This window comes from Manacus candei, unplaced genomic scaffold (genome assembly GCF_025592945.1).
Source record: "Manacus candei isolate 608988 ecotype Guabito, Panama unplaced genomic scaffold, ASM2559294v1 h1tg000014l, whole genome shotgun sequence".
Lineage (NCBI taxonomy): Eukaryota > Metazoa > Chordata > Aves > Passeriformes > Pipridae > Manacus > Manacus candei.
Genome location: NW_026138062.1, coordinates 55,392,778 through 55,405,971, shown reverse-complemented (window position 1 = coordinate 55,405,971; position 13,194 = coordinate 55,392,778). Strand labels below are relative to the sequence as shown.

The 13,194-nt window shown below is 50.2% G+C and overlaps 1 protein-coding gene across 3 annotated transcripts in view; it reads left to right on the top strand.

Moving 5' to 3' along the window:
* The window catches only part of SIDT1 (SID1 transmembrane family member 1), a 42,222-nt gene extending 32,509 nt beyond the window's left edge, over positions 1 to 9,713 (top strand). The window contains exons 17-26 of one of the 3 annotated variants that reach the window (XM_051780334.1): positions 387 to 504; positions 1,377 to 1,513; positions 3,207 to 3,315; positions 3,712 to 3,726; positions 4,472 to 4,548; positions 5,668 to 5,714; positions 6,454 to 6,559; positions 6,851 to 6,961; positions 7,682 to 7,795; positions 8,198 to 9,713. In XM_051780334.1, the coding sequence (XP_051636294.1) occupies positions 387 to 504; positions 1,377 to 1,513; positions 3,207 to 3,315; positions 3,712 to 3,726; positions 4,472 to 4,548; positions 5,668 to 5,714; positions 6,454 to 6,559; positions 6,851 to 6,961; positions 7,682 to 7,795; positions 8,198 to 8,260 (897 nt within the window). In that variant the 3' untranslated portion in view covers positions 8,261 to 9,713. Of the gene's footprint in view, positions 1 to 386; positions 505 to 1,376; positions 1,514 to 3,206; positions 3,316 to 3,711; positions 3,727 to 4,471; positions 4,549 to 5,667; positions 5,715 to 6,453; positions 6,560 to 6,850; positions 6,962 to 7,681; positions 7,992 to 8,197 lie in introns of those variants that run through there. The other 2 variants (XM_051780335.1, XM_051780333.1) reach the window with 2 other exon arrangements.
* Positions 9,714 to 13,194: the final 3,481 nt, after the last annotated feature.

Sequence of the window (13,194 nt, the reverse complement as noted above, 5' to 3'; positions counted from 1 at the left end):
TCTGATGGGCTCTGCTCCTCAGGTGCTTCTAACCCTACTGACCACAAGAACAATTCTGGGTCCCCAGTCCTCTCTCAGTTTTGGGCAGGATGTAGTATGGCATGAGGTACAGGACAGAGATTTTCAGTCTCATGATGTTGGTACCAAGACATTGAGGTCTTCAGACCAGAAGTTTCAGCATGGTTAGCTTGAGTTTGCTGCCTGTGGATTCACTGGCTGTGCCATGTGGCTAAATCCAGAGCCTGTGGTTGTGCACAGCACACTGTGCTGCACTGCAGACTAAAGGACATGTGTAGGAGTTAGGAGGGATGAAGTGATGGAGGGTGGAAGCTCACCTGTCATCAGGACAGTGAGGGTACTTACTCTGCAGATCTGTTCTCTTCCAGGACTATGGGATCCCAAAGCATTTTGGTCTCTTTTATGCTATGGGCATCGCTCTGATGATGGAAGGGGTGCTCAGTGCCTGTTATCACGTCTGCCCTAATTACTCCAATTTCCAGTTTGGTAAGCTGAGTTTCCTTTCTCCTTTTGAGCTGAAGCTAGGGATTGCCACGCTTTCTCTCCTGCTGAGTTACTGATTTTTCCCATCCCTCTACCCTTGCAAACCTCCCTGGAGACTGCCTGTTTCAAAGCTCAGTCAGGAGGCAGTGAGGCTTTTGATTCTGGGGACTAACACATGTCAGCCTCCTCTCCAGTCCTTAGGACTCTGGTAGTGCAGTGCTGGCAGGATCTCACATTGGTTTTGCAGCTCAGTGCTTGAAGGTAATAAGTGCACAGCCTGAGGAGCAGAGTGTTCGAGCCTAGGAAGCCTCTGTGACATCTCAGTGGAAATTTTGCTCTGTGGGCTCCTTCCTGGGGAAGAGAAGACTCAGGCAGAATCTTGTCTATGAGTCTGAATACCTGATGAGAGGGAACAAAAATGAATGAGCCAGGCTCTTTTCCCTTTGAGGGTAGTCACAGACTGAACAGATTGCCTGGAGAGGTTGGGAATTCTTCTGTGGAGATATTCGAAGCCTGACTGGACATGGTCCTTGACAAGCCTCTCATAGCTGACTTTGCTTGAGCAGGGGTTGGACCAGATGAGCTCGAGAGGTTACTTCCAGCCTGCACCATTCTGTGATTGCCTGCCTGTTTCTGTGCTGCACTGTGGGCACCTATTTTCTGATCCCCTTTAGTTTTTGTTGCCCCAGAGCATGGTACATGTGCTGCAAGATGGCAGAGCATGAAGTGCTGTACAATGTAGTGTAGCATCAGGGATTTGTGCCTGCCAGCCTTGGGATTGGCCCTGCTGCTGCACTACTTTGTGTGCAGTCAGAGGAGCTTTCTCAGCCCACTGGCTGTACCTGTTTTCACTGTTTGTTGTGATCCCTCCACAGACACCTCCTTCATGTACATGATCGCAGGACTGTGCATGCTCAAGCTCTACCAGACCCGCCACCCAGACATCAATGCCAGTGCCTACTCTGCCTATGCCTCGTTTGCTGTGGTGATCTGTCTGGCTGTCCTTGGAGTGGTATGGCTCCCTCTTACCTGCTTCTCTGGGAAGGAGATGGTGTGGCTGGGAACATAGCTTAAGAGGGGAAAGCAGCGGAGTAGGATAAGAGTGTGTTAAGCAGCTGTTGGCATTTGAATTCTCAGTTCTCTTGGGTTTTCCTCCTCTCTTCCCCTGGGCTTTCAGGAGGGGGAAGAGCAGAGCAGTTTCCTCTAGGTGGTGTCTTTTTTGGACTTTTGCTACCACATACCATCCTTCTCAAGAGAAGAAATTCACACATCCAGGTGTCCATGTCCTAGCATGCAGATGATCTTCCTGTGAGGTGACTTACATTGTTGGGGACCGGGGTGAGGCTGGATGAGCTTCCAGGACAAGTATCTGATACCTAACTGCTTGTGCCTATTTCTCCCCTTGGGAAAACTCCATGTTGTTGGGCACAGCTCCTGCAGCTGGCCTTGCAATCTTTGGAGAGATGGGAGACTAGGATAATGTCTGAGGAGCTCCCAGGTAAATGTGTGGAGTACCTGCCTATGGAAGGGCACTGTAGCAAAAAGAATCAACCAGAGTTGCTGGAGTGGTACAGGGCTTTGCCTGTTAGCTCACAGCATTGCAAATATTGAGCTGGGCTCACCTGAGTCCCCATCCTGTCCTTTACTTTGGAAGTCTCTGTTTCCCTTCTTTTGAAGGACTCATTTTTGTTCATCAGTAACCAGGCAAAATCCGTTGAATTCTTGATCTGAACTAGCAGCTAAGTCCCACTGGGCTGTCAGCCCCTCACTACCACACATAATGTGGAATACCAATTGATACTGCAAAGGTCTCTGGGTAAGAGACTCTGGGATAAGGCATACAGGAGCAGCTGGTAAACTTGAGACTTCCCAAGAATCTCTTGATAGGTGTGGTAGATCTTGACAGCCAGGTTCAAAACACTGGGGCTTTATTATGGATTGCTGTATCTTTTCTTGAGGGATGCTTTGAAGCTGTTCAGTGGAGCATATAAGCTACATCTCCCTTGTTTGGTTCATGTAGAGGTGGCTTTTCTGCTTGATTTTTGGTGGTGTTGGGGCTTTTTTTGTTTGTTTGTTTGTTTTCTTCCGCACACACATAAAGGGGAAAGTTCATGCAAGTGCTTTGCCCCAGGGAAGGGGAGTGCTCACAGCCAGATAGATCAAAGTTTCTGGACTCCTTAATGTATAACTGAAAGATTAAGGTTTTAATATAGCTTTAACGTGCACTTGTAGGTCCCTTCCAGTCCTTAAATAAAATGAAAATATACAGTAGGAGCAGTTGCCTGCAGAGCGGTTTTCTCCTTTTTGTTCTACAGTACACTTATTAAAGTAATAGTTGGTTCCATTACTGCCTTTGTGAAAATACAGCTCCTGGCCAGAGAGCTGCTGCCCAGCTCAGCAGAGAGAGCTCACCTGGCCTGGGTGTCCCTGCGTTTCTGCTCCCTGGGCCAGCTGCAGCCCTTCCAAGCTGCTGCTCTTATCTGAAGGAGCATTCAGACAGAATGGTCTCCTCTCCAGAATGCTGAGCTCCTCTTGCCTCTCTGGACTTTGTTTTGAACTCATAGATATGTTTTCAAGTGGGAAGATTTAGGGTTTTTTTTTCTGTAATCAGTGAGGTTATCTAATGGCCCATGGTGATACAGGACGGGAAAGGATTGTCCTGCTGCACAGGGCTCAGTTTGCTTTTAATGTGTCTTTGCTTTCAGGTGTTTGGGAAAAATGACATGTGGTTTTGGGTTGTTTTCTCAATAATCCATGTTTTGGCCTCGTTGGCTCTCAGCACCCAGATCTACTACATGGGCCGCTTCAAGATGGGTAAGTGCTGTGACTGATCCATCTCCTCCTGGGTGTGCAGGTGCCTCCTGTCGTCACCTGCGTGTCACCTGTGCAGCGTGTCTGTCAGCACAGTCCTGTGGCCTGTGTTCTAGGTTACCCTGTCCTCTCATCCATCCAATGCCCTTCCTGGCCTCTGAAATCCTTGTGCTACTGCTTCCCAGACCAATGGGTCTGTGGAGGCAGGAGAGCTGGGCTTTGAGGGAGCCTGTCCTTCAGCTGTAGCTCTCCCTAGTGCACACTCCCTAGTGCTGTGCTCAGAGCAGAGAGCTACACTCGGTCATAGGGTGAGGGGGAGAGGGTCTGGTGGGGAAACTGTGTCTTGTGCTCTGCTTACAAACATATTTCTCCTTCTTCTTCTGCTTCTGTTTGCCTCAGATGGCCCTGACTCAGGTAACTGTCTGCAGCTCTCCTTTATCTCTGCTGAGTTGTGCAGTGGTGTGGCAGCCAGGAGTTGCATGGATGTGTGTGGGGAGGCAGGCTCGGGTGCCACCTGGGGTCAGCTCTCCAGAAGTGAAACCATTTTGCCAGCAGCACTGCCAGTCCTGCTCCTTGGCAGGAAAGGGGTGATACAGCACAGGAGAGCTCTGATCTTAGCACAGGAGTGTTTTCAAGCTCTGCATTTATAGCTAAAGAAGGGCATGTGTGTGCATGTATGTCCATGCATCCCCACTGCCACTGATGGCTCTGCAGGGAAGCTTCTGCAATGATTTTGAGAGCCGGAGTGTCTTGAGTGCACTGTGTCCCTTTAGGACCCGCTGAGGGCTGTGGGATCTGTTTCTTCTGTTTTCCTGCTCTGGCAGCTTGTTCCATGGAAGGTTTTTTCCTGTTCCTGCACACACGCATCTCTTTTCCAGAGATGGGATTGCAAAGTCAGCCTGTTTACATGTACAGACAGGGCCTGTTTGATTTCTGGGTAGTGCTAGTGTTGAGAGGATTTTTGTTTTGATTTTTTTTAACCTGTTGTTCTGCCAAATGCCATCCACATCCTGTGGTGGCTGTTCTGCTCAGCACAGACTGCTCCCAAAGGGCAAGAAGTGCATCTCTGACACCTTGGATTCTCTGTCAGCTGGTGGGTGTCCCCATTTTGGGGCTCACTCTGCTGGCTGTTCTGGCTTTTTATCCTCTTCTTTGACAGACCTGGGCATATTTCGACGAGCAGTGATGGTGCTATACACAGACTGTATCCAGCAGTGCAGTCGACCAATGTACATGGTAGGTGACTTCTTATCTAAGCAATTGCTCACCCTTCAGGCAATGTGCAGAGGAAAGAGTCTGGTCTATTTGAAAAAGTGATGGTCCCCGCTTCCCTTCTTCTCCCTCTCCCAGAATGGTTGGGGTAAGTGTACATCTCTGCTACAGTGGTTTACCCCCAACCTCCAGACTTCCCCAATCTCAAACTTGGTGAATAAAACATCAAAGCAAAGGTGATACAAGCATGACAGGATTTGCCTTTGCACTTGCTCTCTGGGGCATCTGTTCAGAGGAATGGGTACGAGGCTCTGGGCAGTGCAGCCTCTCTGGGGAAGGCAGCAACTGTTTTGGCTCTGTGGTTTAAGCAAAAGCAATTGCCATTTCTGCAGCACCTTGGGGCAGACAGCAGAAAAGTAAGAAATGGTGGCTGTTACCTTGTGTCCCACTGATGGCTTTCTTCTTGGCGCAGAGTGCTAATTAAGGATTGAAGCCAAATGGGGTTTTTATCCATGAGCATCTTTTTTCTTTCTTTCTTTTTTATTTATTCTACCACCTCTGAATAAATAAAGTCCACTCAGGCAGGAAGTAAGCCTTGCCAGCCTGAAATAGCTACATCATGAAAGCAGCTGTAAGCATAAATGCACATGTCCCACAAATGTAAACCTCTGCCTGCTGTAGTTACAGGGCTTCCCTAGCTAATGGTGAGATAGGAGAAAAAAAGTGTCTCTAAATACATGTGGGATGCTATCCAAAGCTTCCCCTGCTGCGTCTTTCAAGCAAGTCCTTGCTCTCTGCAGTACTTTTTCTATAAAACGGTGGGAGGGAAAGAATCTAACTAGAAGAACAGTAGAAGTAGTCAAAGGATTTGCAGAACCTCCTGAGACTGATCCCTTAAGTGCTGAGATTTTTCTTTTTTTGATGTTCAGTCTCCTTCTTGCAACTCTTTCTTAAAATTTATGAGAGTCAGAGCAGTTTCCATCTGATAAAGCTCCCACAGAGCAAACTACAGAGCCAGGTGCACGTGTATTTGCAGGAACCAGACTCCAAATCCTCACATAATGATATCCTGAATTTCTGAGGCAATGGCCTCTTTTTGCATACCCTTCTGATTTTATATGATCATCAGTGCCTTTCCTCCAGGACAGGATGGTGCTGCTCATTGTTGGAAACCTGGTCAACTGGTCCTTGTAAGTAGTTACATCTTGGTGTCCTGTGTATTTGTGCACGTGGGCAGCAGGATTCAGTACTGGAACACAGGGGGCCTGGAGTGATGAGAAAATGCAGCGATGTCTGTGCAATAATCCTGTGCTGGGGCCCTTCTGACATGTTTTGGCGGGGAGCTTGATCTGAGGAGTGCTGACAGTAGGCAGATCCGTAGGATGCAGCGCAGCACTACAGAACAGTGTGAGGCATCCCTAAGTGTTTCAGCTGGGGCTGTCTCATGGCTCGTCTCTAAGCAAGCTTGTGTAGGGCTGGCTTGGTACTGTGGTGCTGTGCTGTGCTGTACACCTGCTTCCCATGTAGCTGGGAAGTCTCTGGCACAGCCAGGGTGCAGGAGACCTGACAGACGCTCGTTAGTCACAGAGCCTGGCTGAGCAAGGAGGTATTAGCTCTTAGATGAGACCTAAAATCATTGCCCCAGGCTCTTGCTTTTCACTAAAGCTGCTTAGGGACATGCTTTCTGCCAAATGTATAGGTCTGGGGCCAGCTCCTACCCAGTGAGATGTGTTTGGAAGCAACCCAGGGCCTTTTACTGTCCTCTGTGGTCTCAGTTGCTTCAGCAGCTGACCATGGCTGAGTTTCCTTGGCTGGGGGCAGTGTTGCTGTGTCTGTGGGGCAGTGGGTGGCTGTACCTTGGCAGTTTGGGAATGTACCCTGTCCCCAGTGAAAGAGGCTGTCTGATATCCCTTCTTCTCTCTCTCTCAGTGCTATCTTTGGGCTCGTGTATCGGCCCAGAGACTTTGCCTCCTACATACTGGGCATCTTCATCTGTAACCTGCTGCTGTATCTGGCTTTCTACATCATCATGAAGGTAGAGGGAGGCAGCTGTAGCTGTCTCTGGGGTGCTTATCTCCAAAGGGGAAGGGATGGGCCTCTTTTCTGGATGCAGCTGGGGTTCCTGTGGTGCTGCAGAGGGACGTGGAGGGGCTGTTGTGGGGTTCAGGCTGGGACAAGGTGTTGGGGAGGGATGGTGTGTAGCCATTTCAGGGGTGGCTGGGTTGGGCAGCCCTTCCCAGGTGCAGATGGTGTGTCAGCCCTGTGTATAGCTCTGTCCCTTGTGAAGAACTCAGGGTGTGTTGTGAGGCTGTGTCCCTGTCTGCAGCTCCGCAGCTCTGAGAAGCTCCTGCCCATCCCCATGTTCTGCATTGTGGCCACAGCAGTGGTGTGGGCAGCTGCCCTCTACTTCTTCTTCCAGACCCTCAGCAGCTGGGAGGTAAAGTTCCCCTTTCACTGTCCTTCTGTCCATCTCTGTCTCATCCTCTTTCCTTCCTGTTGTTTGTTTTGCACAAAATGTACTTTGGAGAAGAGTCTTGGCCTGCTCGTGGAGAGCTGCTTATTTTCAGCAGACTGTGAAGGGAATGTGGGAAGCTGTGCTGAGCCAAAAATGACTGTATGCATGTATCTGTGTAGAGGCTATTTATGACCCAGTTATCTGGAGGTGACTGGTCCTCACCAGGGGACAGAGGACGAGCTGGGGATCTGAAAGCAAAACTGGGCAAATCGTGACTAGTACTGGATGGAAGACTTATCCCTGGAGCAGATGGCCAATGGGGGGGTAACTTGCCTGGGATTGTGAGGGCTCTCCATGACCTGGGAGACTGAATGTCTTCTAATGGGATATCACATCCATCTCCATGGAGGTGAGGGGCTTGCTGCAGAGTGGTCTGGTAGAGGCTGTGCAGCTTGTGCTATGCAGGACCTCAGATGTGGAGAGCAGAGGGTTCTCCCCAGCTGTGGGTTATGGCCCCAGATCCATTTTCAGGTCTAACATTGCATTCCTGGCCTGCCCTCACCCCATGTCTGGCCAGCATAGCACCTTTTCCTGGGTTCTGCTTGGAGGGTTAAGATGGCTTGATCTTTAGAGGGTCAGTGTGATCAGCAAGAGCCCTGTCTGAGTGGGTATCAGGTGCTGACCCTCTGCCTGCTCCCCTAGGAGACTCCAGCAGAGTCCCGGGAAAAGAACCGGCCATGCATCCTGCTGGGTTTCTTTGATGACCATGATGTCTGGCACTTCCTCTCTGCAGCTGCCTTGTTCTTCTCCTTTCTGGTGAGTCTTGCTGAGTCTCCCATTCTGCTGTATGGCCTCACCCTCTCCTCTTCCACCTTGCCCCTCTCCATCCACATGGACCTGTGACTGCTCCAGGACCCCACAGAGGTGCCCAAACTCCTCTTCTTGGCTCTATCTCCACACATCCTTTACAGTGGGATGCTCTTTGTCAGAGGGATCATGTTTTCTCCTTTGCCTTATTTATCTCCCTATGCCTCTTGGCCTCAAATTCCCTTTGGGGCTGTGGGTCACACAGCTGTTGTGGGACAACTGAGGGGCTGCTGCTGTGACCAGTGAATCATGGATTTCGGAAGACCTCCCAGGAAATCAAGACCTGAAGGTCTGAAAGGTAGAGCTGCCTGGCCAGCAAGACCTGAATCTGCCTTGTACTTTCTTCCTCAGGTCCTGCTGACCCTGGATGATGACCTGGATACAGTGCGCAGGGACAAGATCCCGGTGTTCTGAGTCCCCAGGGGACGGGGCGCAGGGGCGTCCCAAACTGCTCAGCCAAAGGCACTGGGCCACTGGTATCTGTGGGGAATGAGCCTGCTTCCGTGGCGAACAACACAGTAGGAGCAGGGGAGCTGGATCCCACAGCAAGCATGAAGGGGTGCTGTGGTAACTGAGGCAGGACCAGAAGGGAAGACGACGTTTACTCCTTTCCCACCGCATCCTCTGGGGCAGGCACGACCCAGCAGCCAAGGCCAGTGCACAGCCCTCTGGCTCACAGGTGCAGTGGGTGCTGGAGCCAGTGAGGGGGGAGGAAACAGGAGGGAGGTGTGTTTGAGACCTTTGCTTCCATTCCTTCCTGCTGATGTGCTCCGCTTCCTCTCTGGTGGGCAGGCTTGAGAAGTGCAATGCTGCTCCTCCTGCACTGGGAGCTGATGCCTGTACCCTGCAGGCTGCTGCCCTCAGAGAGTCCTTTCAGCAGCACAGGGAGAGCATTTGGTTCCTGTCCTGCAGCCACCGAGGGAGCAAAGGACTCCAAACTGAGGTGGCAGTGGGGGGACAGTTTTCTTCTTTTCTTCATTTTGTTGGAGAGACTCCTCTGGTAGCTGGTGGGGAGCCATGGTAACAAGACTGTGGTGTTGGAGGGAGATGGTGGACTTAGAGCTGCCGATGCGTGCTCTGCCAGAGCCTCCTACCTTGCTCCTGAAGGCTCTCACTCACTCCTGTTGAACAGCCACACTTCCTTTGGCAGCTCTGGTGCTGGCTCTTGTCAGCGTGATGGTCTCTCAGGGCACTAGAAGTGCTGTCCTCAAGCAAACCTGAAAGAGATGGCGCAGCAAAGCCACAACCTTGCATGCTGGGCAGCTCTTTGGCAGCCCCTTGGCTCCTACTGCCTGCCTTGCCAAAGGGGCAAGGTGGAAGAGGCATGTCATCCAGCAACCTCAGACTTTCTCCTTCAATGAGTCTGTTTTGGACAAACTTGGCAAAGCAGGTTCCCTTATGGACTGGGAGTGTGGAAGAGGTTTGGGGACAGTTGGGGTTGAGCTCTTCAGCTAAAGATCTGGGCCAAACTTTCTTGTCAAACTTTGCTGCATCTGAAATAAGTTTTTAAATGGCTTCTGCGTTGTTTCTAATTTCTTGGTTGTTTAAAAAACAAGAATGAGGTGTGAATTATTTCAGACCTTGCATCTAAATATGGGACCTGTTTTGCTAATTTTGAATTAAAAAGTGTTCTTTCAGGCCTGCTGTCCTTATTCGTGCCATTGTCTGAGCATTTTTGCTTCAGTGTATGTGCATGTACCCAGTGATGGGAAGGTTTCATTCTACTTCTGCTTACTAAAGCAAACAACTATGGTAATGTTTTACTCTGAGGGTCTGTATCTCCTTGAAAAGTTTTGCACCAGCTGATTTTTATTTTTTTCTAAGTTGGAGATTGTCAAGACTGTCAATAAAATGGATGTTCCTGGTTCCCTGCTCTGCAGGTTGATGTGAATTCTTCTTACTCCAGCTCTCAGCAGGAGCAAGGAGAGCAGCTGGGGCAGAAGGGTGCCCAGTGGTGTCACACAGCTGCTGTCATCCTTGGGACTGTCACAGACGTTTCTTGAGCATAGGTGCAGATGACCTGCTTGTTCTCTTACAATTGCCTTTGTGAGACTAAATAGAGTGAAGAGCAGACACTCTTGTCAGTGTAGTCCCTTTGGCAGGGTGGGAGAGGGCTGGAGGAGGAATGACACAAGTGGCTGCTACCTGTTACCTTCCCAAGCAGAGCTGTTGCCGCTCTGGAGGTGTTTCAGGCAGGGTGTGCCAGAAATGAAGAAGGTGGAGGTGGTCCTGGTGTGCTGTGTTGTATGACAGTGCTTTGGGCGTGACTCACAGGTTTGCCATGCAGATGGAGTTGTGAATGTTTCATCTTGGAAACGGGTAGCTTTCTCAGGCTTGTTGTAAAGCATGAACTTCTCTTGCTTAACAGTATCAGCAGAGGCTGCAGGGAAGGGGACGACACTTGTTTTTGTCTGAGTAGCATCAGCAGAGAAGTATCAAGCTGAGCATAGTTCACATTTTCCATTCAGCCACCCTGCAGCCCTGCCATATGTTCTTGGTGCATCTTAAATGTCTGAATCCAATATTAGCTACTTGGGCTTGCCTGCAGCTTCCTTTTTCTTCCCATAAGGAAGGACTGCCAAGAAGTCTGGGGTGCAAAAGAACCATGAAACAAACAAAACCCAAACAACCCAAATCCTTACTGCTGAGTGCAGCAAGACTGAGCTGCCCCCATGGGGGACTCTGTGTGGGACTGTGGTGCTCTGCCAGCATGGTTAGAAACATGCTGGGCAGATGGAACCACCGGGGCTTCTGTATCCAGGAATGTTTGACCTGACACTGTTTTTATAACATGTGCTCTGTGCTGCCCTCCTTGCAAATGCAAGGGCCGCTATAGGAGCCCCCAGTGCTGTGCCAGACTGAAGAAGGGCTTGTGTGCCCCCAAATCTGTGCAGTGTTGGACACACATTTTCATAAAATATATTATTTCTCCCAGTGTCTTTCATAATCTGTAGTCTCAGACCTTGCTCCAAGCTCATATTTGTTTCTAGCCAGGAAGCTGGTTATCTTCAAACTGGAATGTGAGAAAAAACTAACGTTGAACAGCAGTTGGAAGGCTCAGTGTAGGAGGTAGAACAACATATGGGCTCGCTGAGCTAAGCAGAGATGGAACACAGTATATGCAGGGTAAGGCAGTAACAGTGAGGGAGAGAGAGGTTGGAGAAGGCTGGAGAACAGCACAGAACTAGCAAGAAAACCATGAAAGAAATTAAATACAAGGAAAGGCACCTCAAGCCTGAGAGATGGGAGGAAAGGTTAGAATCGTCTCCCTGCTGCTTCTGTGCTTCCAGCATGATGCATCACTTTTTAAAACTTCCTCTTAGCTTTGCCCTGCCTGCTGGTTTCTGTTTGTACTTCAGTTCTCCCACCTAGTGGCTGCAGAGCCCAGCCTCACCCGACTGCTCCAGGGATCCCTCCGGCTGCTGGCGGGTCTGGCTGGGCACCCGGGCAGCTCTGTGCCTCCCAGCTGTCCTGGTCACACTTGGCTGTGTAGCCCTTGGACCTGGAATGCAGCTTGAGTCCTGCTGTCCTTGTCCAGGCCATTGCCCTTGGGAAAGGAAGAACAGCTTGCTGGATAGGTGGGGGACCCTCATTCCATGATTTGCAGGTCATTGTTTTCTCACCTTTCTCTGCTCACTAAGGAGCAGAGGTGTAAAGGGAGAAAAGCAGAGCAGCATCTTGGAATTGTGTTAGGAGGTAGGGGGGCCTTTCTGCTGCCTGCAGGCCAGTAGTGGGGTCCCTGCTTCCCCCATCACATGCTCAGCATAAACTGCTGTCACAACTCCTGAAGGGAAACAAATGGTTCACTTTTCTGGTGAATCCCCTCCTCATCTTATGGTAGGGGCTGTGAGGAGCTTGAAGGAAGCAGGAGCTGGTCTGGCTGGAAGTGGCTGCCAGAGTACTTCTCTATACATTATGGAAGCTGTACCAGCCCAGGAACACCTGGCCAGGTGTTATTGCAGTTGGTTATTCAATACTCAGGCTTATTTGCCAAATCATGAGCTTTGTTTGCTGTTTTTGCAAGAAAAAGAGCTGCTAACACTCAGCTCTGTATCATTTGGGTTACACCTTCTGCAACACCTTCCCCAGGCCTCTAAACATTTTCCCAAGTAAAAGCCAGTGCAGTGCTGCAGATGGGTCAGATGATTTTGGGTGGTGCATGGCCAGAAAGTTGCTGCTGAGCAGCTTCTGCTTTACCTCCCCTGTAGCAATGTGACCTGTCTCTTGCCTCTGCCTTGCTCTTCTCTTTTCACAGCTCCTAGCACCTGAAGGGTGTCTCCCCTTTCCCACAGCTCTGTTGCCTTAAGCCACAAAGAGGAGGTGGATAGAACGTTATCACTGAATCATGGAATGGTTTGGGTTGGAAAGGACCTTTCAAAGTCATTTAGTTCCAACACTCCTGCCCTGGGCAGGGACACCCCCCACTGGACCAGGTTGCTCAAAGCTAGGTTACATCTACCCTGCCCTTGAATGTTTCCAGGGACAGGGCATCTGCCACCTGTTCCAGTTTTTTATTGCTCTCATTGTAAAAAACTTATATTAAAACCCCTTATATTCCATATATTCCTTGTTTTCTTGGGAAATGTAGATAAAGTTGTTGTTCTACCCAGTACAACACAAGGGAGAAAGAAATAGCTTCTTTCTCCATAACACTAACACCCACTCAGAGGTTAGGAAAACTAGTGGGGTCAGGTGAGCTGACAGTCTTACAATTACCACTCAAACCTCTGGGCTGGCTGAAGACAGCCAAGGCAGGGGGAGTACTCTGCATTGTGAAAGGGGAAGGCACAGTTTTAGGAGAAAGGTGAACTTGTCCACAAGTAGATTTTGAGCCTATTAAATCAGCAGCACCTGTGTAGATGCTGGGGCGGGGAGAGTGGAGGGGCAGTTATCAATGACAGCAAGAGAGGGATACTGAGTTTATCCAGGACACTTGCAGGGTCTGTTTGAGACTGAGGTACGCAGCCCCTGGCTATGCTCCACCTCTGGCTTAAGACGAGAGAAGAAACATTGAGCCAGTTTCACTTGTGCTTTTATCTGTGGTTTTCCTTATGTGCAGGTGGCCACACCAAGCGCTTGTATGAGCCCGTCAGGCCCAAGGATGCCCTGGCAGCTCTCAGGGCCAAGGAATGCCAGAGGGTGGCCAAGCAGGACCTCCTTGCCCCAGGGGCATTGCTGGGGCCTCGTGGAGCCCTGCTGCATCTCCCACAAGCAGAAGCACCTGCACCTGTGGCAGCTAGCCAGCAGTGAGGGCACCCACCAGCCCATCCTTGGAGGTATTCACCTGCCTTGTATCCTGTTTCCCCTCCCCTCTGCTCTGAATGAACTACACATACTGGCTGTCACTG